Source organism: Lepidochelys olivacea (assembly GCF_965140295.1).
Source record: "Lepidochelys olivacea isolate rLepOli2 genome assembly, chromosome: 2".
In the NCBI taxonomy this organism is placed as follows: domain Eukaryota; kingdom Metazoa; phylum Chordata; order Testudines; family Cheloniidae; genus Lepidochelys; species Lepidochelys olivacea.
In genome coordinates, this window is record NC_140412.1 from 229,082,462 (window position 1) to 229,108,719 (window position 26,258).

The 26,258-nt window shown below is 40.3% G+C and overlaps 1 protein-coding gene across 2 annotated transcripts in view; it reads right to left on the bottom strand.

Moving 5' to 3' along the window:
- Positions 1–16,388: 16,388 nt before the first annotated feature.
- Positions 16,389–26,258, bottom strand: part of FAM171A1 (family with sequence similarity 171 member A1) — a 133,316-nt gene continuing 123,446 nt past the window's right edge. For both annotated transcript variants that reach the window (XM_084619202.1, XM_084619201.1), the window contains 3 exons: positions 23,301–23,417; positions 19,869–19,983; positions 16,389–19,227 (listed from right to left, as the gene is read on the bottom strand). In XM_084619202.1, the coding sequence (XP_084475328.1) occupies positions 17,526–19,227; positions 19,869–19,983; positions 23,301–23,417 (1,934 nt within the window). In that variant the 3' untranslated portion in view covers positions 16,389–17,525. The remainder of the gene's footprint in view (positions 19,228–19,868; positions 19,984–23,300; positions 23,418–26,258) is intronic.

The following is a 26,258-nucleotide window of genomic DNA, read 5'->3' on the forward strand; positions in this document are numbered from 1 at the left end:
TCTTTGCCAATCTGACCCAGGGGAAAATTCCTTCCCAGACCCAAATATGGTGATCAGTTAGACTCTGGGCATGTGGGCAAAACCCACCAGGCAGATACCTGGGAAAGAATTCACTGTAGTAACTCAGAGTTTCTCCATTTAGTGTCCCGTCTCTGGCCATTGGGGATTTTTGCTACTGGCAGTTAACTATGAGCCACATGCCACTGTAGGCAGTCCCATCATACCATCTGTTAGGATATAGATATTCAGGCCTGTCGGTAAAGGCCTGTACTCGAAGAATTTAGGTGTATTATTATCACTTGGCTAGTTAGAGGTATAAAAGAAAGAATCAAAATCACTGTCTGCCAGTGTAAGGTCTTTCTCTTACTGTGACAGTCTGAGGCCCTGTTCTTAGATTAAGGCCTTTGGCTAAGCAACAGAGGCAGCCATAAGCTGGGAAGTGACCGGTCACATCCTCACATTCCAAACTAGTCACATTGAAATAAGGTGCTATTGGGCTGTTAGGAATACAATCCTGTCCTGATAGTGCCTATCACCTCCAGAGAAAGGGAAGTGCCTAGAACATGTAAAAGGAAACTTAGTTTGATAGCATCCTGTCTGGCAAGAACTCACTTATCAATAGCTGGGATGTGAAATCCTCACTTCTGTATTGTTTTGTCATTATAGTTCCCACTTTGCTATTGTTTGTCTGTATAATCTCTGTCGGGTTCTGTGATTGTTTCTGTCTGCTGTATAATTAATTTTGCTGGGTGTAAACTAATTAAGGTGGTGGGATATAATTGGTTACATAATCATGTTACAATATGTTAGGATTGGTTAGTTAAATTTCAGGAAAATGATTGGTTAAGGTATAGCTAAGCAGAACTCAAGTTTTACTATATAGTCTACAGTCAATCAGGAAGTGAGTGGGTGTGTGTGTGTGGGGAAAATGGGAACAGGGAATGGGGGTGGGGAAATTGGAATCATGTTTTGCTAAAGGGGGAAATGGGAACAGGGAATGGGGGTAAGGAAATTGGAATCATGTTTGGCTAAGGGCAGGAATGGGAACAGGGACACAGGTGTAAGGCTCTGTGGTGTCAGAGCTGAGAAGGGGGACACTAAGGAAGGAAACTGGAATCATGCTTGCTGGAAGTTCACCCCAATAAACATTGAATTGTTTGCACCTTTGGACTTCTGGTATTGTTGCTCTCTGTTCATGCGAGAAGGACCAGGGAAGTAAGTGGGTGAAGGAATAAGCCCCTAACACCATCCCCTCCATAAATTTATCAAGCTCAGTCTTGGAAGGCTGTTCCAGAATTTCGCTCCTCTGATGGTTAGAAACCTTTGCTTAATTTCAAGCTTAGACTTGTTGATGGACAGTTCATATCCATTTGTTCTTGTGTCCACACTGGTGCTTAACTGAAATAACTCCTTTCCCTCCCTGAAATTTATCCCTCTGATGTATTTATAGAGAGCAATCATCTCTCTCCTCATCCTTCTTTTGGTTAGGCTAAACAAGCCAAGCTCTTTGAGTCTCCTCTTATAAGATAGGTTTTCCATTCCTCAGATCATCCTAGTAATCCTTTTCTGCACCTGTTCCAGTTTGAATTAATCTTTCTTAAACATGGGAGACCAGAATTGCACACAGTATTCCAGATGAGGTCTTAACAGTGCCTTATATAATGGTACTAACACTTCACTGTCTCTACTGGAAATACTTCGCCTGATGCATCCTAGGACAGCATTAGCCTTTTTCTCGGCAAAATCACACTGATGCCTCAGTCGTTCTGTGATCAACCAATATGCTCAGGTCTTTATTCTCCTCTCTCTCTTCCAACTGATATGTCCCCATTTTATAGCAAAAATTCTTGTTGTTAGTCCCTAAACGCATGACCTTGCACTTTGCACTATTAAATTTCATCTTATTTCTATTACTCCAGTTTACAAGATTATCCAGATTTTCTTGTACGATATTCAGTTTTCCTCTGTATTGGCAATACCTCCCAACTTTGTGTCATCTGCAAATTTTATTAGCACTCTCTTTTTGTGCCAAAGTCAGTACTAAAAATGTTAAATAAGACTGGTCCCAAGACTGATCCCTGAGAAACTCCATTAGTAATCTCCCTCCAGCCTGACAGTTCTCCATTTCAGTATGACCCTCTGTAGTCTCCTCTTTAACAAGTTCCTTATCCATGTTTTAATTCTCATGTTAATCCACATCTTCTCCAATTTAATTAATAATTTCCCATGTGAAACCGTATCCAGGTAGATTAGATCTACTGCATTTTCTTTGTCTAAAAATCAGTTAATCTTCTCAAAGAAGGAGATCAGGTTGGTCTGGCATGCTCTACCTTTTGTAAAATTATGTTGTATTTTATCCCAGTTACCATTCATCTATATGATCTTAACTACTTTCTCTTTCAAAATTTGTTCCAAGACCTTGCATACACTCCAGGTCAAACTCAGTCCTGTAGTTTCCTGGATCACTTTTCCTCTCCTTTCTTAAAAATAGGAATCATATTAGCAATTCTCCAGTCATAGAGTACGACCTCCTGGGTTTACAGATTCATTAAAAGCCTTGCTATTGGACTTGCAATTTCATGTGCCCGTTCCTTTAATATTCTTGGATGGAGATTATCCAGGGTCCCCAATTTAATCCTATTAAGATGTTTGTATTTGACTTCCACCTTGGATGTGGCAATTTCTACCTCCATATCTTCATTGCCATTAGTCACTCTGTCACTACTCCTAAGCTCTGCATTAGGCTTATTAAAAAATGGGCAAAGTATTTGTTTAGGCGTTGGGTCATGCTTAGATAATCTTTAATCTCCACTTTGCTCCATCCTTAGTGCTTAGCAGTCCCCCTTCTTTCCTTTGTTTTCTTATTGTCACTATAGGAGGTTTTGGAACAAATAGATACATTAAATAGTAATAAGTCAGCAGGACCAGATGGTATTCACCCAAGAGTTCTGAAGGAACTCAAATATGAAATTGCAGAAAAACTAACTATGGTATGTAACCTATCACTTAAATCAGCCTCTATACTATACGACTGGAGGACAGCTAATGTAATGCCAATTTTAAAAAAAGACTCCCAAAGCAATTCTGACAATTATAAGCTAGTGAGAGTAACATCAGTACTAGGGAAATTGATTGAAACTATAGTAAAGAACAGAATTATCTGACACATAAATGAACTTGATTTGTGGGGAGAAGAGTCAACATGGCTTTTGTAAAGGGAAATCATGCCTCATCACTCTATTAGAATTCTCTGAGGTGTCAAAAGTGGACAAGGATGATCCAGTGAATATGGTGTTCTTGGACTTTCATAAAGCATTTGGCAAGGTCCTTCACCAAAGGCTCATAAGGAAAGTAAATAGTCATGGGATAATAGGGAAGGTCTTCTCATAGATCAGTATCTACTTAAAAGACAGGAAACAAAGTGTAGAAATAAATGGTCAATTTTTACAGTGGAAAGAGGTAAATAGTGGGGTCCCCAAGGGATCTGTACTGGGACAAGTGCTATTCAACATAGTCATAAATGATCTGGGAAAAGGGGTAAATAGGGAGGTGGCAAAGTTCACAGATAATATAAAATTACTAATGATAGTTAAGTCCAAAGCAGACTGTGAAGTATTACAAAAGGATCTCACCAAACTGGGTGACTGGGCAACAAAGAAGGAGATGAAATTCAGGGTTGATAAATGCAAAGTAATGCACTTGGAAAATAATCCCAACTATACATATAAAATAATGGGGTCTAAATTAGCTGTTATCACTCAAGAAGGAGATCTAGGAGTCATTGTGGATAGTTCTGTGAAAACATCTGCTCAATGTGCAGCATTAGTCAAAAAAGCTAACAATGTTAGGAACCATTAGGAAAGAGAGAGATAAGACAATAAGTATCATAATGCCAGTATAGAAAGCCATGGCACGCCCACATCATGAATACCGCATGCAGTTCTGGTTGCCCCATGTCAAAAAGGCTATATGAGAATTGGAAAAGTTACAGAGAAGGTGTAGCGAGGCAGCGTAGCCTCCCTCAGATGCAAACACAGAGGGAACACAGCAAGTCACCGGGTGGGTGGAGCCAGGAGGGACATGCCCCGCATGCCAGAAGCAGAGGGGCGGGGCAGGAAGGGGAAATATAAAAGGCCAGCCCAGCCGCTCAGTTGGGAGGAAGCTGCTGGAGACAGATGCTTCTTCCCTGCTGCTTGAGTGGAGTCCCAAGGAGAACTGCTGTTGCCCCAGGGACCAACGTGAGCTTCCAGGGAGCCCTGATGCTCTTGATGTGAAGGAACTGCTACCCTTGGCAGTGTACCCCAGGGATATGGAGGATGACCCTGTATCCTGGTATGCCCGAGTAGTTAAGGAAGCAATCCAGGGGAACCAGGCAATAATCTGGTGGAGAGAGAGCCTGAAATCAGGTCAGTGTGTTGTGGGTGTGCTGCTGACCCCTGAGTACTGGCAGACTACTACACCATTGTTAGGGCCCTGGGTTGGAATGTGGTGGAGTTGGGTGGGCCTATGTCTCCCCCCCTGCCATCCCACTCCTGGGGTGGCAGTGCTCCCTCTCCATAGGCCAGAAGGCCTGTGCTCCTCAGCACACCCCAAACCTGAGTCCCATAGGCTGTTTACCCCATAGATAGTTAAGCCACTTCACTGTTAAAAATACCTTATTTACTATTTAAATTTGTCTGACTTCAGCTTCCAGCTATATGTTCTTGTTATGCGTCTCCAATTGTTCAACATCCTTTTTAAAATGTGAAAACAAACCATCCCTGCAGGCAGCATTCCAGTATCTGTGTCACCAATGCTGCATACAAAGGTAAAATCACCTTCCTACTCTCTACTCCCCTGTTTATACAGCCAAGGATCATATTAGCCCTTTTCGTACAGCATTTAGCTGGGAGCTTATGTTGAGTTGTTCGTGCACCAGGATCCCTAAATCCTTATCAGAGTCACTGCTTTCCAGGATAGTCACACATTCTGTTGATCTGCATTCCTTATTCTTGGATGTATAACTTTGCATCTGGTTGTATTTAAAAACATTTTGTTTGACTGGATACATCTTACCAAATGATCAAAATAACTCTTGTGGTGGCCCTGTGCTCATCGTCATTTACCACTGCACCAATCTTTTGGGACATTCACAAATTTTATCAGCAGTGATTTTAGATTTACTTCATAGAATCTTAGGACTGGAAGGGACCTCAAAGTCATCTAGTTCAGTCCCCAGCACTCATGGCAGAAATAAGTATTATCTAGACCAGCAGTTCCCAAACTTTAAGAACTGTGAACCCCTTTCACTCAAATGTCAAGTCTTGCAAACCCCTTCCTAAAAATGAGTATTTCCAGGGATTTTCTCCTTTACCTGAGTATAAATTATAAAAGCAGTGATCTTGGAAATATAAAATTTGTTTTTATGACAGGTTTATTACACGCTATATTTTTATCATTACAGTATTTTTATTACATTATGAAAACAGCAACACTCTTCCAAGATCTCATTTTCGTATCTTGTATCACTTTGAATAAGCCTGTTATAAGACAAGGCTCCTGTGTTTCATCCAGGAGTATCAGATGTGAAACAGCATGAAGGTATTTAAGAAGCCAACTCAAAGAGTTCCTCCTACAAGCATTCAGGTCTTGAGCAGTCCCGGCAAACAAACAAAGATTAAACTTGTTCTTCATAATAATTTTAAAAACAGCAAAAAATATCCACCTCCCTTTCCATTTCTTATAAGGAGTCTTGAAGTTTAAATCTCCTTAGTGTGATAGATATGCTTGCTTTGATCTGCTTAGCTCTTGGAAGCCCAGGGCTCCGAGCTGCTGGCCCCATGCTCCCCAGGGTTCCTAGGGACAACTCTGTCCGCCCTTCGGGAATTTTTTCCTGAGAACCCCCTGTAACATTTTGCAAACCCCCGTTTGGGAACCACTGATCTAGACCATCCTTGACAGGTCTAACCTGCTCTTAAAAAATCTCCAATGATGGAAATTCCACAATCTCCCTAAGCAATTTATTCCTGTGCTTGAACACCCTGACAATTAGGAAGTTTTTCCGAATGTCTAAACCTAAACTTCCCTTGTTGCAATTTAAGCCCATTGCTTCTTGTGCTATCCTCAGAGGTTAAAGAGAACAATTCACCTCTTTCCTCCTTTTAACAACTTTATGTACTTGAAAACTTATGTCTCCTCTCAATCTTCTCGTCTCCAGACTAAACAAACCCAATTTTTTTTTCCCACCTTCCCTAATCGATCATGTTTTGTAGACCTTTAAACATTTTTGTTGCTCTTCTCTGGACTTTCTTCAATTTGTCCACCTCTTTCCTGAAATGTGACACTTAGAACGGAACACAATACTCCAGTTGAGGCCTAATTAGCATGGAGTTGAGCGGAAGAATTATTACTTGTCTGTCTTAGAACACTCCAGGTAATACATCCCAGAATTGTGGTGGTGTTGGTTTTTTTTTTTTTTTTTTTTTGCAACAGTGTTAGCCTGTTGACTCCTATTTAATTTGTGATCCACTGACTCCCAGATCCCATGCTGCAAAACTCTTTCCGAGGCAGTCATTACTTTCAGATCATAGATGAAAAAGTTGAATAGCATCAGGCTTGGTACCAATACCTGGGATACCTCACTAGAAACATCCCCATTTTTTTTCAACCTTCCCTAATTGGTCATATTTTCTAGACCTTTAATCATTTGTTGCTCTTCTCTGGACTTTCTCCAATTTGTCCATCTTTCCTGAAATGTAGTGTCCAGAGCTGGACACAATACTCCAGTTGAGGCCTCATCAGAGTAGAGCAGAAGAATTACTTCACGTCTTGCTTACAATACTCCTGCTAATACATCCAGATTGATGTTTGCCTTTTTTTTTTTGCAACAGGGTTACTGTTGACTCATATTTAGCTTGTGATCTATATGACCCCCAGATCCCTTTCCGCAGTACTCCATGTAGGCAGTCATTTCCCATTTTGTATGTGTGCACAAAGAGGTGGGGAGACAACCTAAAAAGCTCGGTCCTGCCAAGTAATAGAGCAACCTCTTGGAACTAGATCTAAAGTATGTAGCTTCTTTTCTCCCAGCACCAAATGTGGTTTCAGGAAGAAGACTGGCAGGTTAATTGATTCGGGTGAAATTCTGATATCACCTTAACAATGAACTTAGGGTGCGAGTCTCAGCACCATAGGCACTGACTCAGTGGGTGGCTCCAGGGCTGGAGCACCCATGGGGGGGAAAAATTAGGTGTTTAGCACCCACTGGCAGTGAGCTCCTCCTTCCCCCAGTACCTCCTGCCTGCTGGCAGCCCTGCTGATCAACTCCTCCCCCTCCCTCCCAGCTACTCCAGCCTGCCACAGATCAGCAGTTCTGTGGCATGCAGGAGGGAGGGGGGTGCATTCTGGGGAAGGGGACTGAAAGAGGCAGGGAAGAGGTGGGAAAAGGTGGGGTGGAACTTGGGGGAAGGGGTGAAGTGGGGTCTGGGGATGAGCAGAAATTGAACACCCTGGGGGAAAATTGGAAGCTGGCGTCTGTGCTCAGCACCATCTTACCCCTTTTCATAGGAACATAAGGAGATACCACAAGAGCTTGTAGCTCATTGATGCACAAAGCTGAAATGATAGCAACCAGAAAAATGTCTTGAGCAATCAGGGGCTCAAAAGGAGGCTCCATGAGTTTCTGGAGGACAATGCTGAGATGCCATGTAGGAATCTGGTCTTTAGCAGGTGGGTAAGTATGGAAGTGGCCCTTGAGGAACTTTGATACCGTTGGATGTGCGAAGACTGAGCACAACTGTATCAGTGCATGGATGGGAGGCTGATTGGATATTTGCAATAGGTCCAACAGCCAAAATTGCCCTGACCAGTAAGGAACTATCAGGATCAGCGTGGCCCCATCCCACCTGATTTTGGATATTTCCTTAGGGATCAAGAGAATCTGTGGGACAGCATATAAGTGGCATTAAGTCCATTGTAGCAGGAATGTGTCTGACAAGGAGCCTGGGCTCGTGTTCCCTTTGCAGCAGAAGTTTGAACATTTAGTGTTTTCCTCTGTGGCAAATAGGTCTATTGTGGGAATCCCCCATTGGATGGTGTATCAGCTCTATGATGGATGTCTGCAGTGACCACTTATGGCTGGCTACTGCATGTCTGCTTAAGAAATCCAGTAAATTGTTGCTAGCACCTGGAAGGTACCAAGCCAGTGTGATTGCCCTCTCCATCATGTGATAGTTTCCTTGCAGACACGGCAAGAATGAGCACCTCCTTGTTTGTTTGCAGCACATTACTGATGTGTTCTGCTGAACAGATTGGCTTGCACAGAATTCCTATCTGATAAGCCTGAACTCTGAGTTTCATATGGTGTTTCACGTTATCCTGGGACCATGTCAAGTGCATCTGCTCAAGATTTTACAAGACAGAATGCTTTGAGAGTGGTGAAGGTTTTAAGAACACAGGAATTTTCATACTGGAGCTAGACTGTCTATATTTCATCTAGTTTTGTATCCTGTCTCCAACAGTAACCAGTACTAGATGCTTCAAAAAAAAAGGGTCAAGAAATTCCTGAATGTGATAATCTGCCCATAGAGGAAAAGCCTTCCCTAGCCCTGTTACACTCAATGGTTGTCTTATATCCTGAAGGATAAGGGTTTATATTCTTAATACACTTCTTCTTAATCCTATCTCATGTAACTGTGAATGTTCTCACTGTGCATTAAGTGTATAACCCCTTTCCGAGCCCTCCTAAGTTCTTGGCAGTAGCGAATGCAGGCACTGGTGTGGGGCAGTAGATGACCGCTTCATGGCTGAAGATAACATAGAAGAGATGGGTTGTGAGCTGCATTTTAATACACAATTGAGGGTCAGTGGGAGTGTTTCAGATTGCTGCTACACCAGCTAAAAACCTACCACCAACACAGGACAGAAGAGCATGGAAGACTGAGGAGGTTACAATCCATGGAGGTGAAGAGTTCAGAGGTAGATTTAGAGATGCAGCCAGTAGGGAGCCTACTCACAAAGAGCAGTGATGCTGCTTCACATTTAATATGGTATATCAGATACAGGTCATAAGCTCCTTTCATTTAATAACTGTCCATACATATTCTAATACTAGTTTTCACAAATACATCAGCTCTTTTCAATATTTTTGCTAAAATATTTCATGTGATTTGAATCTGTCGTCTTTTCATCAGTGTTTCTGCAGGTGGGCTCTCCAATATACCCTGACGTGGTTGTGACAAGTGTCATTGTTGGGGTGGGGCAAGGAATGGAACCCCTTTTTGCATGTTCTCTGGGTCCAGCCACTGACTTCAGATGACTTGGGGTTGCAGACTCTCCTGCTCTTGTGGTGTCTGGATGGGGTGTACACCCACCTCAGCCATTGCTGTAGCAGCCACAGGAAAAGTCTGGCAAGCAGCCTCTCTCATGTAAATGTCCACACATGACCCAGTAGCTCTAAATAGGTACACACTTGTCATTGGGTTTGATTTTACATCTTTGCCATGGACTCGAGAGACTGGAATCTGTCATCTGGGAGATAGGCTCCTGCTGATCAATACTCCTGTTACCTCAGTCTGTGACTGGATAAGAGAGGATTTCTTCTAGTTCACAAGGCATCCTAGTTGGATCCAGCCATGGTGTCTGAGGTATCTATTGCTGCTTGTAGGGGTGTTTCACCAACTATCTCCTTGAGAGCTTCCCTGTTCTCAGGCATAATCTGTGGCAGAAAGGGTGTCACTCTGTCCCAGGTCAAAAAATTATATTTGACCAGCTGGGCCTGGTGATTTGCCACTTGTAGTTGGAGGCAGTGGAGGAGTAGAATTTCCTTCTGAACAGGTCGAACTTCTTTAGGTCCTTGTCTTTTTAGGTGCTTTTGTTGGACGTGGATTTCACTTACACCATTGAGGCAACCACAGAACACGGGTTGGGATGGGCATAGAAGTAATCAGACCCTTTTTGGAGGGATTTGGTACTGCTTCTGTAACCTCTTTGTAGTGGTTGGTGCTTGACACGTGCCCTTAGGGACAAACAGTCCTTCATTTATTGGGAGGGCAATCCTGGCTGGGTCTGAAGTTAAACATGTCAAACAGCTTATGCAACGTCCTTTGTCTGAGAGGCATCTCTATTTCTAGAGCATTTTCAATGCTCACAAGCAATTCCTGAAATGACTTTAAGTCAGTCATTGGTATCATTGCAGGACCACCCACTTCATCAGATGATGAAGATGGAAAGACCTGGGTGGTGAAGCAAGATGCTACTGATGCTTCTCAGGTGCCATAGCCAGATCTTCTGGGCATTCTTTCCTGTCAATTGTCAGTGGTCTGGCCAGGGATGTCCCCGGGGAGCGCAACCTCTTCCAGGAATTGCACAGGTATTGGCTCCCAGACGTGTGTGAAGGCAGACCCCAGTTAGCTCAATAAATGTATGGCTGGCTTGTCTGATATTGGCCAGCCCAATGTCATTCCTGATGGGTTGCAGTTAAGCTCTATAAGGAGAGCCACTTGTTTTTTCTGCTGGCTTGCCCATGGATCTTAGGGAAGCGGGTTTTCTGCTGGTTGGAGGTGAGACCTTTATAGATGATCCAGCAAGTGAAGCAGTCAAGTGGCCCATGACTCGATAGTTCTCAATGAGAGATGCTCAATATATCAGTTATCTGGTAGATGCCTCTTCTGTTTAGGCAAGAATAATCTGCTATGCCCATCCTTTAATGAGAATCCCGCTGTAGGAAGGGTAAAGTTGAAGCCTGCAGGCTGAGAGTCCACCATGATAAAAGGTTAAAAACCTATGAAGAAAAGGTTTAAAAACTAGGCATGTTTAGTCTTGAGAAAAGACTGAAGGGAGACCTGATATGCTAAGGGCTTATAAGAGAATGGGAATCAATTATTCTCCATGTCCACTGAAGGTAGTATAAGAAGTAATGGGCCTAATCTGCAGCAAGGGAGATTTAGGTTAGATATTAGGAAAAACTTTAAGGACAGTTAAGCTCTGAAATAGGCTTCCCAGGGCAGTTGTGGCATCCCCAACATTGGAGGGGTTTAAGAACAGGTTGGACAAATACCTGTCAGGGATGGTGTAGGTTTACTTTGTCCTGCCATAGCACAGCTTGATAGGTTTGATGACTTCTCAAAGTCCTTTCCAGCCCTACATTTCTATGATTTTATGAAAATTCCCTGAACAGATGGGTATGTATGGAGGGGGAGAGGGTGTCTGGGGGAATCTGAGTCAGAAATCAGTTCAGGCAGATCTAGTTTGTTCACTGCAGTCTTCAAAAGTCTTCAGAACTCTTCTGTTTTACCTTATGAAGAGTTTTATCTAGAGTTCAAGATTAGTGAGACAAACACGCACCAGGTTCTGTCTCTGCCATGGATGGTAAGCAGAAACACAGCCATTCTGCCCTTTATGCCATTGCATGGGACCATGTGGAGGCACATAGTATATACACAGCCTCAGCCAGTTCTGTTGAGAAGAATCCAATCTTTTGTACACAAAGTGAATGCACATCTACCAAAGGATCCACAGTGACACATACTTGAAAAACAAGAAATCTCATACCAATTAATTCTGTAGGGCAGAAACTTTATATTGTAAAACATAGTTACATAGTAACTACAGATTTATTGTTACAGATTTACATATAGCAACTGAATCTGAAATTATGAACTCTAACTCTGTTATAATTTTATCAGGAAACTTGATCCCAAACTAACAAGGTTCAGTGACAACTGCTTCTTTCAGTTGCTAGGGCATGTCACATGGCTTTGAGTTTGAGAGGGTTTCTATAACATCTTTTCTTTGGTAACCTCCTTGGGACAGTTCATACCATAAGTGATTGAATTTGAGATTGCATCTGTCATGTAGGGGTCACTGCTATATCTGGGTCTTGTCATGACCGTGCACATCTATATTACTGACAAACCATTTAAAAACAATTCTTAAAAATGAGTCCTGTCAAATAGTTTCCTCCAGCTTCAATCATCCAAGGTGCTGAACATCTCATGGGTAAGGACCAGCTGATCATTTTGGGAGAAGAACTCAACATCCACAGCAGACTTTTGAGTACCATTCCCCACCTTTATGGTGCTATACAGGCATCCCCACCCCTCAACAAGGCTCAAGTCAGCACTGTGTGTGCAGCCACCTTTCCTTACATACAGTCTCTCTACCATAATTAGAGAAACTCATAACAAAGAAATTAATTTACACCTGCCTTTATTATGGAGGTTAAGCCCAGCCCACCATTTCTATGATTCTACGAAATTCTATTCCCCTGATTGTGTAAATGTTCAAGGCATCTGGGGATATTTAGTGACTAATCATACTATCACTAAATCAAAAGGAAATCATGGCAATAAATCAAGATGTACCTTAATTAAGGGATAATAGAGCAAGTGCCACATTTTACAAGATAATAACCTGGTTCTAGGTGGACAACTGAAGGTCACTGCCGAAGAAAACTGGGCTCCCATCCTATCATTAACTACAAATGATGTCCCTGATCACAGTTTCTAGGTCAGCATGAAATCAAACAATATAACCACTTCTTTATTCTTACATTAGCACTTGTCTTCAGCCAAGTGTCAAGTTCAAACAATTCCTAGGGCTTTGCAGCTCTGAGGTGACAAGATCAAGAAAATGATGAGCTGGCTAGTGCTGAACACGTCAGGTTTAAAGTGACAGCAGGCAACAGAACTGGAAAAGAACAGAGATTACAATGTTTTCTCTAAACTGATCTTGGAAAATGAGTAGCTATATTTACCGAAGGAAAGAAAGCTGAAAATTAAAATAGGATTAACGTAACAAGCTGAGAGAGGAAAGTGCAGAAAAATTCGCTTTAATGCATTAAAATGCTGTTAGTGATTAAAATGGAAAGTGAGCAGGTTGGACTGTATCCCAGCTATTCAGCAGGAATCACTTTAACTGCCAGGTTTCAGAGTAGCAGCCGTGTTAGCCTGTATCCTCAAAAAGAAAAGGAGGACTTGTGGCACCTTTTTGTTAGTCTCGAAGGTGCCATAAGTACTCCTTTTCTTTTAACTGACAGTAGCTCTGTGCTTGGTTTGGCTGTCAACAATCAGTTTTGACAGGGTTTCTGTTAAATATCTGCTGCTCTGAAAGGACAGATTTGCTGTGTCTATATAGGTTTATCTGCTTAGATTTCTTCACCTCCTAAATTCTTTAGTCTCACTAGTCGATAAAACTGTTTGCCACTAGGTGGCAGGCATCCAACTTTATTTTTGAGAGCACTGTAGTTTGTGGATACTTTTGATCCCCCACTGACTCAAGATTACCAATCTATTGTACATTACTGTTAGAAAAACAAGGTTATATTCTTTTCCTCATTCAAACACGTCTAAGGATATTCTCAAAATTACTTGGCTGGTTAACACAGTCAGGGCTAGAGCCTGTGTATGCAGTTTAATTGGGACTATGTTATAGCAAGATTTAGTCTAATCTATACAGACAATACTGAGCTGCCATGGAGGGAAGGGAGCTGCCTACGTTGTTCAAGTGAATGTTAGCTGGTTACAAATCTCACCCTCCAGTTCCACCAGGGACTGCAGCAGAAACAGTGACTATCATCATCTGATCCATTTACACGAGGAAAGGGTTCCACATCCATCTCCATTATCTTGCATGGTGAAATCTGTACCTGCTAGTTCAGTAAGATTGATGCCTGTGACATGTAGCCTTCGAGGATAAATTAAAAGAAGAAGCTAAGGGTAGGAGAAAATTTGAGGACTCCTTAAGACAGAAAACATGCCCAAGGCTATTTTAACTATGTCATTTGCTTGACTCACTTTCCAATACTGGTCAACTCTGTTACTGCCCTGATAAAGAGGGTCACAGCTTTATCTCAACTATTTAAAAAAAATTTTTTTTTTTTGCAAACCAACTGCACTTGTTACCAGAATATCTTTTACTTCTAGAATGTGTGTCAGACTGCAAGCTCCTTGGGGCAGGGACTGTCTTTTGGTTTCATGTTTCTACTGCACCTTGAACAGTGACATACAGACTGAGGCTCACGAGTCGCAAGTGTCTCTAATATGTCTCCTGTGACGCTTTGCAGCACATGATATTAAAAGTGTATGATTTAATTATTAATCAGTTATTAACCAATCAAGATGCTTTTACTTTATTATTAACCAACTGCAGTCACAGACTCAGTGACATTTTTCCGCTTCAGCCCCAAGGCAACAGGGGGACCCCACAGCTCCCAGCCACTGTGGATGGTAGGTGCTGGACCCCACCCTTCCTCCCACAGCAGGACTTGGGCTCTCATTACCCCCACAATCAGCCCCACATTGTCACAGTTATTTTTAGTAAAAACCAGGGACAGGTCATGAGCTTTGTGAATTTTTGTTATTGCCTGTGACCTGTCTGTGACTTATTAAAAGTAACCATGACACAATCTTAACTTCATTTATGAACAATTTAAATAAGTTTGAGAGCTGAACAGCAGAATGTTAAGGGAGTGGGAATTTATGGGCAAACCATGAGATCAGTGCACACTCAGTGAGAACATTAATTCCAAGCATGATCATGAGGTTTCCTTGATCCTAAACTAGGTTATATGTCATGCACATATAAAACTGAGGAGTTGCCATCTTTATCCACCTATCAGCTCCCTATATTCTAGATACCTTGATGTCTGTACAATAGTAAAAATGGTTATATTGGGTGCAAAACGATGGCCATATTTTTCAATTATTGTATTTTTTCATTACTTTTTCACTTTGTCATTACTACAGTCTTTTAATGAAAAAATCACAATCTTACACTAATCTTCTCAGTCATCTGCTACTTGGACTAGAATTGCTTCAATCTGCAGATGTCAAGTCATATTCTTTAATTTCAGTGTGGTTCTACAGATTTTAGGACTTTTAATCTGTCTCTGTATCACTGTGCAAAATATAAGCAAGTGACTTCACATTTTACCAGATCTGGGTTAGTGTGGGTTTGAGTATTAAAGAAAGTCAGCACAGGGTTAGTGTCACTTGCCTGTGAGATTATGCGAAGGGATAACTTTTTATAATGGAAATGTCATGACAAGCCAGCCGGTAACCAAGAACCCTACCTGTCGTCTGATTTGTATTATTCTTTTCTAATTTCACTTATGTAGTTCAGACATCTGATTTACTAAGGCTCATATTTTATACATATTTTGACAATCAAAATATTATATTACCACAAGTGATCGCCATATTAAAAACATTAAACACTATTTTTAAAGAGGTCTGCAAGTGCAAATATCCATCTTGGCTTAGTTCACTTCAAGTAGAATTTTTATACAATACAATACTATAAAAAAATTGTTAACCATCAATATGCTTTTCCTTTAAATGTAAAAGCAGCACAAATTTAAAGTCAGTTTTAGAAATAAATTTCTGCAATTTAGTTTAGTAATGCTTGCCTTTGTCTTTACAAGATAATGTAATAGAATTTTTGAAAAGATTAAATCTAAATAAGCATGTACTCCAAAAAAAGAATTGATAAAGTTTTAAGAAAACCGCTATCTGAAAAATAATTACCATAGTAATTCTAATAAGCTCAATGTAGGTTTAATCAAAATCTATTTTACATAGTAATCAAATTAATCATCAGATGTTACCAGTGGCTTTAGAAATCCTATAAATGCCCACTGATTTAAACAGAATTATTCCTAAAACTGTGGTGACCTGGCCACACAATATATCTCATAGGCCCCAATCTTGCTTCCCTTGAAGTCAGTGGCAGAACTTCCACAAACATCAAAATGAACAGGATGGGCCTAGAATGTGATTAATAATATCTTAGCACTTACATAGTGCTTTACATATTCAATGCATGGTATAAACTGTAGTTTAGATTTCTGGTACAGTATATTATAGTTAATCTCCAGGCTTGAAGCATAACAAGAGCATTCAATGTGAAATATTTAATATAAAGTTTCTCTAAAGGCCTCAAGAGATTACATAATGCATAACTGCTAAGATTTGCTGCTAATGCTATGGGAAATGATTGAACTAAATACATACACATCCTCCACTTTTGTGGATTTATTCCACTACATTCTGTTTACTGTATTGTCTTTTCTTTACCTTTACCCTTACCCTTAGGAGCTAGTTCAGAAAAGCAATTAAGCACACACTTAACTTTAAGAACATACTGAAGTCCTGGGGTGAAATCCTGGCCCAACTGTGGGGCCAGGATTTCACCCCACTTGCCCTCAATGAGACTTAAACACATGCTTAAGTGTTTTTCTGGATAGGGATGCTTTCCTGAATGGGGGCCTAAATGTGTGGTAAATTAATAGTTAGAGATTTTTAAAAAAAAATTTAATCCCATAGGAAGTTTTGTACTACAAAAAGTGAACCAAAATAGTTTTGCCTGCTCAACAACATGAAGACTCCCGATAGAGAAAAACCCCCACAAAGTTAATTTTTTGAAGTTTATTTTCAATTATAATTTTTGGATAACCAAGCAGCTCTGTAAAGAGAAAGCACAGAAGAGTAATTCTGGCACTTTTGGATAGTACATCATTTTCCCCAAAAAATTTAAAGCACATTCAGTCCACTTGCTCGGTCCATAGTCCATGTTATATGAGCTAGATTCACTCATAGGATTCCAGAGGAAAGTAACCACATATACAGTCAATGAAACTATCTTCTTGGCTTCATCAGGGCTGGGCCTTTAAAACGTCCTCTAGTCTACCTTAGCTAAACAGAATCCACAGTACACATGATAACTAGAGAATACACTGTATTGAAATGAGAAATGCTCAGCACAAATGGGACACTTGGTGGCATGCAGTTTAAAATAAAAGGAATAATTTCAGAAATTTATAAAATCCAAATAGATCAATTAAAAGCAATTAGAAAAAGAAGGGACTGTTCATTGTTACTGTAAAAAAGGCACTTGGAGTTAATGAGACCAGAACTGGAGGGCTTGCAGCTGACACAAAGTTCAATTTTGTTTCATAAAAAGATTCCAATACCAAGGAATGCTACTCAAGTTTCCTGCAGTTTTACATTAAAACAAATTGCTGGACAGATTATAATAGACATAAATGTTTACAACCAACTTGTAAAAATAAAGAAAAGCATAGTATAAGCAAAATATTAAAAAGCAGCAATGCATAGCCTTCCTTTGAGATAATGCATAACTTTAGACACCAAGTGTCAGATTCTTGTGTTTAAGACACCCTTTCAGTAGCATTATCATGATAAAATTGGCTTAAGAAAATGCAACCAAGTTTCACCTGCTCCTGTGTAAAGGAGATTTAAACCTGCCAAAACAATGTCAATATTTTCAACATCCTTGATGATGAACATCAAGTAAATGGAATACCAATCACACTCTTCTTACAGCTGTCTCATCGGAGGCATCCATTAAATCACTTTTCAGAGTAATGATTTAAATTCTTCTCTCACATTTACACAGTAATGCATTTAAAGTTCTTTCAATGTTGCCCACCACAGATTTTCCTTTTCTCTTCCATAAACAATTAAGCACTTCCACAGAAAGAATATTTGGCAATTTCATACTCCACAGAAAGGTGGATTTGCAATAGCTCACTTTATATTGAAAGCCATCAGTGGTCTTTCCTCTCGTTTTTGCCAAGGGCTCTTTTTATCTTCTTCTTGGTCATCTTCATCGTCGTCGTCATCTTCATCATGGATGGATGTTCCACGTCCGGGACTAGTTAGTGGGTCAGGTGTGGTTTCTACAGTTCTTTTTAATGTTTCCTCCTGCAGGCTGGGCAACTGGACACCACTTCTCCTGCTAGCTCCATCCAATAGGCTTCTTAGGGTACTGTCCTCAGGGCTGCAAACTGCTGTTCCACATTCACTGCCACTTTGGTCCATATCATCCAAATACACAAGCTGTGTGTAAGCTGTGCTATCTGAAACTTTCTGCTCTCTTTGATTGTTCGCCTGCTGTGGCTGGTGAGTCTGTTGCAGGGACAAATGATCTCCTCTTCCCCTTCGGGCAGATTTTGGTTCATTCATATCAACACCAGAATCCAAACTGGCATCATTACTTCCATTCCTTCCAGCTCTTTGGAGATCAATATATGAATGTCTAACATGAGCATTTGAACGTCCGTCTAGAGAAACAAACCATGCCCGAGGATGAGGCAATGGCTTTCCACCTCCTAGCTCCATCAGAGCTTTTTCTGTAAGGAGCTGCACTTCACTATTCATTTGAGCCAGAGATGCATCATTAAGTGAGGCAGGAATGGATATGGACTCCGACATAGAAGCATTTTGTGGACTCCATTCACTTGCACCTGCATCTTGCAAATGTTGCTGAGATATTGCTTGTGATGGTAACTGTTGGGGTTGTATCTGCTGCTGAGGATGTGGAAAAAGCTGCACATGAGGGTTAGAAAGCTCAGCCTGAAGTCTTTCAATATCAATCTGCTGGTCAGCTGGGACAACCAGCGGTTGGCTAACAAAAGGATGTTCTCCTGGTAACTTCATGTAATGACCTGGGATGACCAATGTAGGCAATACTTTTCTATAAACACTGTCATTAACTTGGTCAACAGAATTGCAGCAAATCAACTGACCTGGTTGAGGAAAAGATGTAGGTCGTTCAAGGTGATCGACAGAACGAGACATCATACATTCAGAAGGTCTGCAATCTAGCAGCTCTTTTTCAGGGGCTGATGGGGAGGGGTACATTTGTTCCTGAATATTGTATTTACTTCCTGAAGAAATACGGTTTATGGATGCTTGAATCTCTCTCTCTTGCTTTTCAAATAAAGGCTGAGACAGCATAGCATTGTAACTGCTCCTGTAATCTTCTTTTATAGGGGACTCATATCCTTCTGATGTTTCCATGGAATTTCTTAATTTTGAAGGAAAACTATCCACTGACTTATGGTAGTCTTTTCTTAAAGTCCCACTAGGAGTAAGTTTCTCCAAGGAGATTCGGCTCTTGTCTTTCTCCTTATGAGAAAGCAGTTCCTCCCGGGAGCTAAACTCCTGTGAGGTACTGTACGAATGTTTGAGCATAGGAGTGTGCAAATCTGCTTCTCCACTAGAAGATATCATCTCCATGTGGACAGCACTGATTAACTCATTAACGCCTGAGTTTTCAGTGTGCCCATTGCTGGCAACAGACATCCCACCAGGAAATTCTGACTCCCGTCGGGAAAATATTAAATTGATGTGGGACATGGAGGTTGATTGATCCTTCTTAGAACCATCCAATGCTGTAGAAAGCTGCAGTTTCTTATGGTGCTGACGTGGTTTCAAACACTTCCTCCTATAGTATGCCATAACAAAAAGAGTTACATATGTTTATGACTGTTTGTACATAAATAAGATCAGGCATGAAATAATGGGATTTTCAAGCAATGACTGAAAGCTCAACTCTCAGTAGCAAAGTTCAATTCAAAAGGAATCTGTGTGAATTAAGTAAGCATTAGGGAAACACCCCAAGCACTTAATTTTAAACTGGGCTAGCGTTTGGAACAGGAAAACCTAATGAGAGCCAATAGCATGTATTCACTGACAAAGGCCTACAATATAGGAATTGTTGAAAACTGATCACATACAGCACTGAAACAAGTAGAGTTATGGCTCAAGGTATACACATCTTCTCTTTCATCTACAGTACTAAAACATCTTCTACAGAAAATTTGTAAGTTATAAAGGTGCCATGCTTCACACAATCCCTTTCCTAACAAACAAGGGGAATACAGCTTGCACTATGTGCAACCAGCAACATGAGGAAGGACTTTATCTCATTGTCTCTTTCCTTTTGAAGTCCAGTGAGGTACTTAATTCTTGGTTTTTTAAATGTAAAATTTTTTTAATAGAAAATTGTACATAATTTCAGTATCATGCAAGCAGGGATGTTTACATTCTAAATGCAAACTGAATGACCAAAATGGTAAACTTTACCTGCAATAATACAAAAGAAGACACAGCAAAACCATAAGTATGAGAGCCATCCCTCCTAGAATTGCCAAAAGGAACATTGTGTGATAGGTGGTAATGTCCTGTGTTACTATGGGACCTAGAAGGCAAGAAAACAGAGTTTAGACTTGTGACAACCTTTAAACAAAGAGAGGCAAATTAGCTGACAGTCATGACACCTTCTTCCATGTTGTCAGGATGCTAAATGAGCAAAACTGCCATTAGGTGCTCCCCACCTGCAGTGCCTGCTTATGCCATATCTGAGAAAGATGTGGCGAGAGTGACTGATGGTTCTGCTGGTAACAACTCCAGTTTGTTCCGTGGAAATCCATCTGACTGCAAGAACAGCATGCCATGCTAAGCATTGCTTCCTGGCTCCATCCAATACCACAGTGCCCCAACCTAGACAAATTAGAGGATTGGGCCAAAAGAAATCTGATGAGGTTCAACAAAGACAAGTGTAGAATCCTGCACTTAGGACGGAAGAATCCCATGCACCGCTACAGACTAGGGACCGAATGGCTTGATAGCAGTTCTGCAGAGAAGGACCTAGGGGTTACAGTGGATGAGAAGCTGGATATGAGTCAACAGTGTGCTCTTGTTGCCAAGAAGGCCAATGGCATTTTGGGATGTATACGTAGGAACATTGCCAGCAGATCGAGGGACATGATCATTCCCCTCTGTTCGACATTGGTGAGGCCTCATCTGGAGTACTGCGTCCAGTTTTGGGCCCCACACTACAAGAAGGATGTGGAAAAATTGCAAAGCGTCGGGCGGAGGGCAACAAAAATGATTAGGGGACTGGAACACATAACTTATGAGGAGAGGCTGAGGGAACTGGGATTGTTTAGTCTGCAGAAGAGGAGAATGAGGGGGGATTTGATAGCTGCTTTCAACTACGTGAAAGGGGGTTCCAAAGAGGATGGATCTAGACTGTTCTCAGTGGTAGCAGATGACAGAACAAGGATTAATGGTCTCAAGTTGCAGTGGGGGAGGTTTAGGTTGGATATTAGGAAAAACTTTTTCACTAGAAGGGTGGTGAAGCACTGGAATGTGTTACCTAGGGAGGTGGTGGAATCTCCTTCTTTTGAGGTTTTTAAGGTCAGGCTTGACAAAGCCCTGGCTGGGATGATTTAGTTGGGGATTGGTCCTGCTTTGATCGGGGGTTGAACTAGATGACCTCCTGAGGTCCCTTCCAACCCTGATATTCTCTGATTCTATGAACCTCACACAGCTGAAGTGCAGAAGCCACTGCAATGTCTTCAGCCAGTGGCATGAATGCCGCAGAACTCTGCTGCCTGTTTTGAGATTTCTTTTTAACCATAATTTGATGACTTTGCAAGAAATAGCAGATGTGGCACACTAAGGGCTTCATCTTTAGAGGTACTGGTTGCACAGATTTCCAGTTTGAGTCAATAGCAACTGTGGGTTTGAAGCACCTCTGAAAGCCAGGTGCTAAATGCAGTAGAGCAAAAACTAAAGATTTTAAGAACTGCTGATAAACACTTTACTCACAGAGAAAGAGACATGTATACAATTTCCACTCCGTTATGTATGTGTAATCCCATTGGTTTATCAGATCCTTCTCACAGTTTGAAATACAGAGCCAAATTTTGTTTTCAGATAGAAAGGTGCAACTCCCAGTGACAGGGTTACATGGGTATGTACTGTGACTAAACAGAATTTTGCCTGTTTGTTTGAACAATGTTAAGGATCTAACCTAGAGGTTTCTAAACAGTGGTCTATGAACCACTTGTGCTTCAAGAGCCACTGTTGGTGGTCCTTGGAGACCTGGCTGGGAACACGGTGCTGAGTCTCCCTGTTTCCAGATGTGAAACAGAGAGGGGATGGGGAGATGAAATGAAGAACAAAAATAGAAAGTGCGATTAACCTGTTCTAAAAATAAATAAAGGAAAAAACATATTGTATTAAAGAGAGCTAAACACACATTCGTTCTTTCTTTCCTAATGTTACTTTTCCATGTAAACTACTGCTTTAGTTGCTACAAGATGTTATGTGAATGGAAGAGGAGATGGCCCATGAAAATCTCAATTAAAGAGTGGTTCCACTGTGACACAGTCTGAGAAACGCTGGCCTTGACTTAAAAAAGGAAAGTCAGAGCACAAGCAGAGTCTCTACCCTAAAGGAAGAACTACAAGAACAATCAAAACTCCTGATAAGGTGAAATATTTTAGACATATGGGGCCAAATTCAAGACTGGTGTAACACCATTAAAGTCAGAGACAAGAAAGTCACACAAGCAAAACATCTGCCCCCCTTTTTTAAAGTACAATTAATTTTACAAGATTATTTTGAATTCAAACCACAGTTTGTCCTTATCTACACCCATAACTAACCCTTGTTTCAGCCCTGGGTCAAGCTGGATCTTTCAGCAATTGTATTTTTTTGTAGCATGAACTTAAATAAATAGTTTAAGAAAGCTGCCAGAAGGAATCTTTCTCCATATACTGAGGAAGCTCAGTGAAATCTATTTGGGCAGACTTGAGAACTAATCCTTACACAGTCGGCTGCTTTGTTTATGTGTTAGAAATTGTTTGGTTTGTTTGTGTAGTCAGGGCAAGGCATTTTCATCACACTCTCTCTCTTATGAACGTATCAAAACCTAATGACTGAAGACTCTCTGAGGAGGTGGTTTTTGTTTGGTTTAAACAAAGAAGCCTGTGTTTATTTGAAGCTGGGGAACCAGAACAAAAGAGCTGGCCAAAGGAAAAGAAAAACCTATCAAGCCACATCATGAATAGTCTCAACAGGAGTACAGGTACACATCACAGCTAGTTTACATTGATTTCTGTATTATTTAAATAGCTTCCTGAATACCACCCAATGACAATCTAAAAAGGGCAGTCAACCAGTACAGAATCTGGAATGTTGTTTATTAGGGCCAAATTCCACCCTAAATTACACCTGGTGCAAGCTCAGTGAAATCAATGAGATTATAGCAGGTATCCGGACAAAACTTCAAAATGCAAGCTTTCAAAAGCTATCAAAAGAATAATTAAGACTACTCTAAATTGTGATTGTATTAGTTTCAGGTGAATCCATTTCAGAAACTTCATAACAGATGTTTTAGTAATTGTTGGAACTGACAAGTACATTGACATCATTACTCCCCTCACTTTCTAGGATTAATTCACCAGATAGTGGTGACAAGTGACATCAGTGCAAGGAATACTTCCTGATAATGTTTCATGTATAAGTGGTTTTGAGTACAGGGATTCCTCCCCACTCCCCAAAAGATTTTAACCCTTTACTTTCAGATTTCTCTTTTCTAATAATCCATTATTGATCAAGATGGGGCATCTCAGATGAGGTCATCCTGAAAAATATAAAAGTGTTATATATGAATACATTAATATTTATCGTTGGAAATACTAATACATTTCAATTCAGTCTTACCTAGGTTAGTAGGAGACATGGCTGCAACCCAATAACCTAACTGCGGAGCAATGTATGTCCAGGTCAGCTGATTTCCTTCTTGTTGTACAAACCCTAAACTACTCTTCAACCATGTCCCTGTAAAATACAAGATCCAAAATAGGGCATCTTATTTTTTAATATGAAATCAGTATATAACTAGTGGGAAAAAAATAAACTGTAACAAAACTTTTGCCTCAAAACTTATCATTGAGCATGATAAGTCACACATCACTCTAAAGACATGGGGAACTTGCAGGTCTTTAACACATCTCTCTTTGACTGTCATCACTGAGTCCTTCCATGAGAAGTCATTTGAGAAGCTTTGTACTAATAAGAAGCTGTTTAAAATAAAGTAAAGCGATTAAAGCTTCTAAAATGGATGTGGGAAATCGTGGTTGCCATCCTGGATTCCCTTTGTTGGAGGAGGTTATTCCTGAAGCTACTACATAGTGACTTCAAATATATTGTTTTAAAATTTATAAAGCCCCTTTTAGAATTCTCGCTGTTTGAAGAGGCATTATGGAATTATAGCAACTCTCTCCAAGCTTCTATTTTGGCTGCAAAGATTTCCTTTGAAGGAACATGGATATACATATACTGTATGCACACATGTATTCAGCATAACACATTCCCATCTCCCTTACTTGCAATCGCCTTTTAGAAGCGTAAACATTTTTATTTCCCTACAGAGAGTCTTGTTTTTTCATCTAGAAAACTTTGATTCGTTAACTCCTGTGTTTCCAACAGAGAGGAAACTATTTGGTGTTTAGCAATTTGTTTCAGCAGCACCATCAGAGGGTCAGTCGAAATGTACATAGTTTTGTGACTAGTGTTTACTAGGTAACAGTGCAGAATATTTTTAAAACATGCTTTTCAGGGGAAATGGGTGGATATATATTTTAAACAGGTTTTGATAATCCAAAGGAAATTAAATTGGTCAGGCTTTCATCCTGAAGTATGCAGAGTACGAACTTTAAAAAAAAATGGTGCTTCTATTTTCAAAAGATACAGTGCATTGTAAACCACAGGTTTATGAGAAAGCTTTAAAATTAGATAATTAATTGCATTTTGTTACACATTAAGGTTCCAACTCTGGGGCCAAATAAAAAATTAGTTTAACTTCTGAGCCAAAGCATCTTACGAATGCTCGTAGACTACTCCATTCTCCTTGAATGACGTACTGGGTTACTGTGCTTCAGACTACTGAAAATTAAAACATTGTAACAGGATGTTCTCAGGCTTCTGAAGGGCTATTGCAAGTAGAGGAAATTGCTGTATGCTGTGGTGCAGCTAATATTCCTTAGAAATAAACTGTTGCAGTTCATACAGAAAATTTAAGAGTTTTGCAGTAATTTTAGAATGCCTCTCGGAACAGTAAGGCTCCCAAAAGACATGTTTAAATTTATGACAGGTTTCAGAGTAGCAGCCGTGTTAGTCTGTATTCGCAAAAAGAAAAGGAGGACTTGTGGCACCTTAGAGACTAACCAATTTATTTGAGCATAAGCTTTCGTGAGCTACAGCTCACTTCATCGGATGCTCTAGCACTTCTGTTTTACTTCCACCAGTGGGTGCCAAACTAGACAACAAATAAAAAAACCTAAATAAAATTGGAGTTCTTCATACACTTCGCTACTATCAAAAATATATCAAATTAGTATACATAGTATCCCATGTACTTCAACGGATAAACATCTGCCATTCTCAAAGGTTAGATATAAATTTCTGCTACAAAGGAGAAGCTGAAATTACCTAACATGTTTTCAAGAAAGCTATATACAGTACAGTATTGTATTCTGACAAGCCCTCCTTCCAAACGGTCAGCAGGGACTTTGGGCTGAAACTAAGCCCTTTTTACGATGTCACTAATTAATTAGAGGAGGAAGTGGTGGTGGAGGAAAGGTGAAAATCTGAAAATGACTGTAAAACACATTAAAGAGATTTTTATTAGTTATATGTAATATCACAAAATTAACCTCAAGATTCTGATGATTTCCACTGTAGTTCTTAAATTATCCACATGAGCAAATCATGGAAGTGTAAGATGCATGGCTTCTTTTAAAGAACATATTTTAATATTCATTTATTTTTTTCTCCTACATAATCAAATCCTTGTAAACTATAATTTTTTGTCTCAGCATAGAGCTTGTGTTGATATAGTAAGTTTTTTGCATGACACATAATATTTGACAGACGGCTACATAGAGGTGAAAACCATCGACATATACTGACTTGGCATTTGAAACCTGGTTGAACGTGTAGCCAGTAATCACATTCAGTATTGATGTGGGGTGTAGGGGGTGGAGAGGAAAGTATTTTTTATGTTGTAAGGGGAGATATCCAATAGGTATAATGTGTCATTTCACACAACATCAGTATCAACATTGTAATTTGAGCACCTCATCTACTGTAATGAATTTATCTACAGAACAAGCCTACAAAGTAGGGAAGTATTATCAGAGGCAGAGATGCTGAAATGACTTGGCTGAGGTCACAAAATAAGTTTCTAGTAGGCCCAAGGAATAAAATGAATCAAGAACTCCCAAACAGCCATTTTTCCTCTAGATCTTCCACCAGGTAATTTTCTAGTAGCAAAAATTTGTCCCTCCAATAGCCTTGAATGAGAAGCTGAGAACATAGCCAACAATCTCACAGGGAATGTCCTTATTCCATCAACTTTTAGTACGTGACTGCTGTCTGTGACTGACATGACAATCAGCATGAACAATGTCCACAGCTGAAACCCCAGTTTTCTACTATCCTCAGCAGGATCAGCCTTGATAATAAAACCACCTCGGCTTGGACAAAGCCCTGTTTCAAAGACACGATGCTCAATGCAAAATGAATAAATATTATTAAAAAGTACAACATAAAAGAGAATTTGGAGAGTGTGCTGCAGGTCTAAAAGGGCAGATAGAAAAACAGAAACCGAACAGGAGA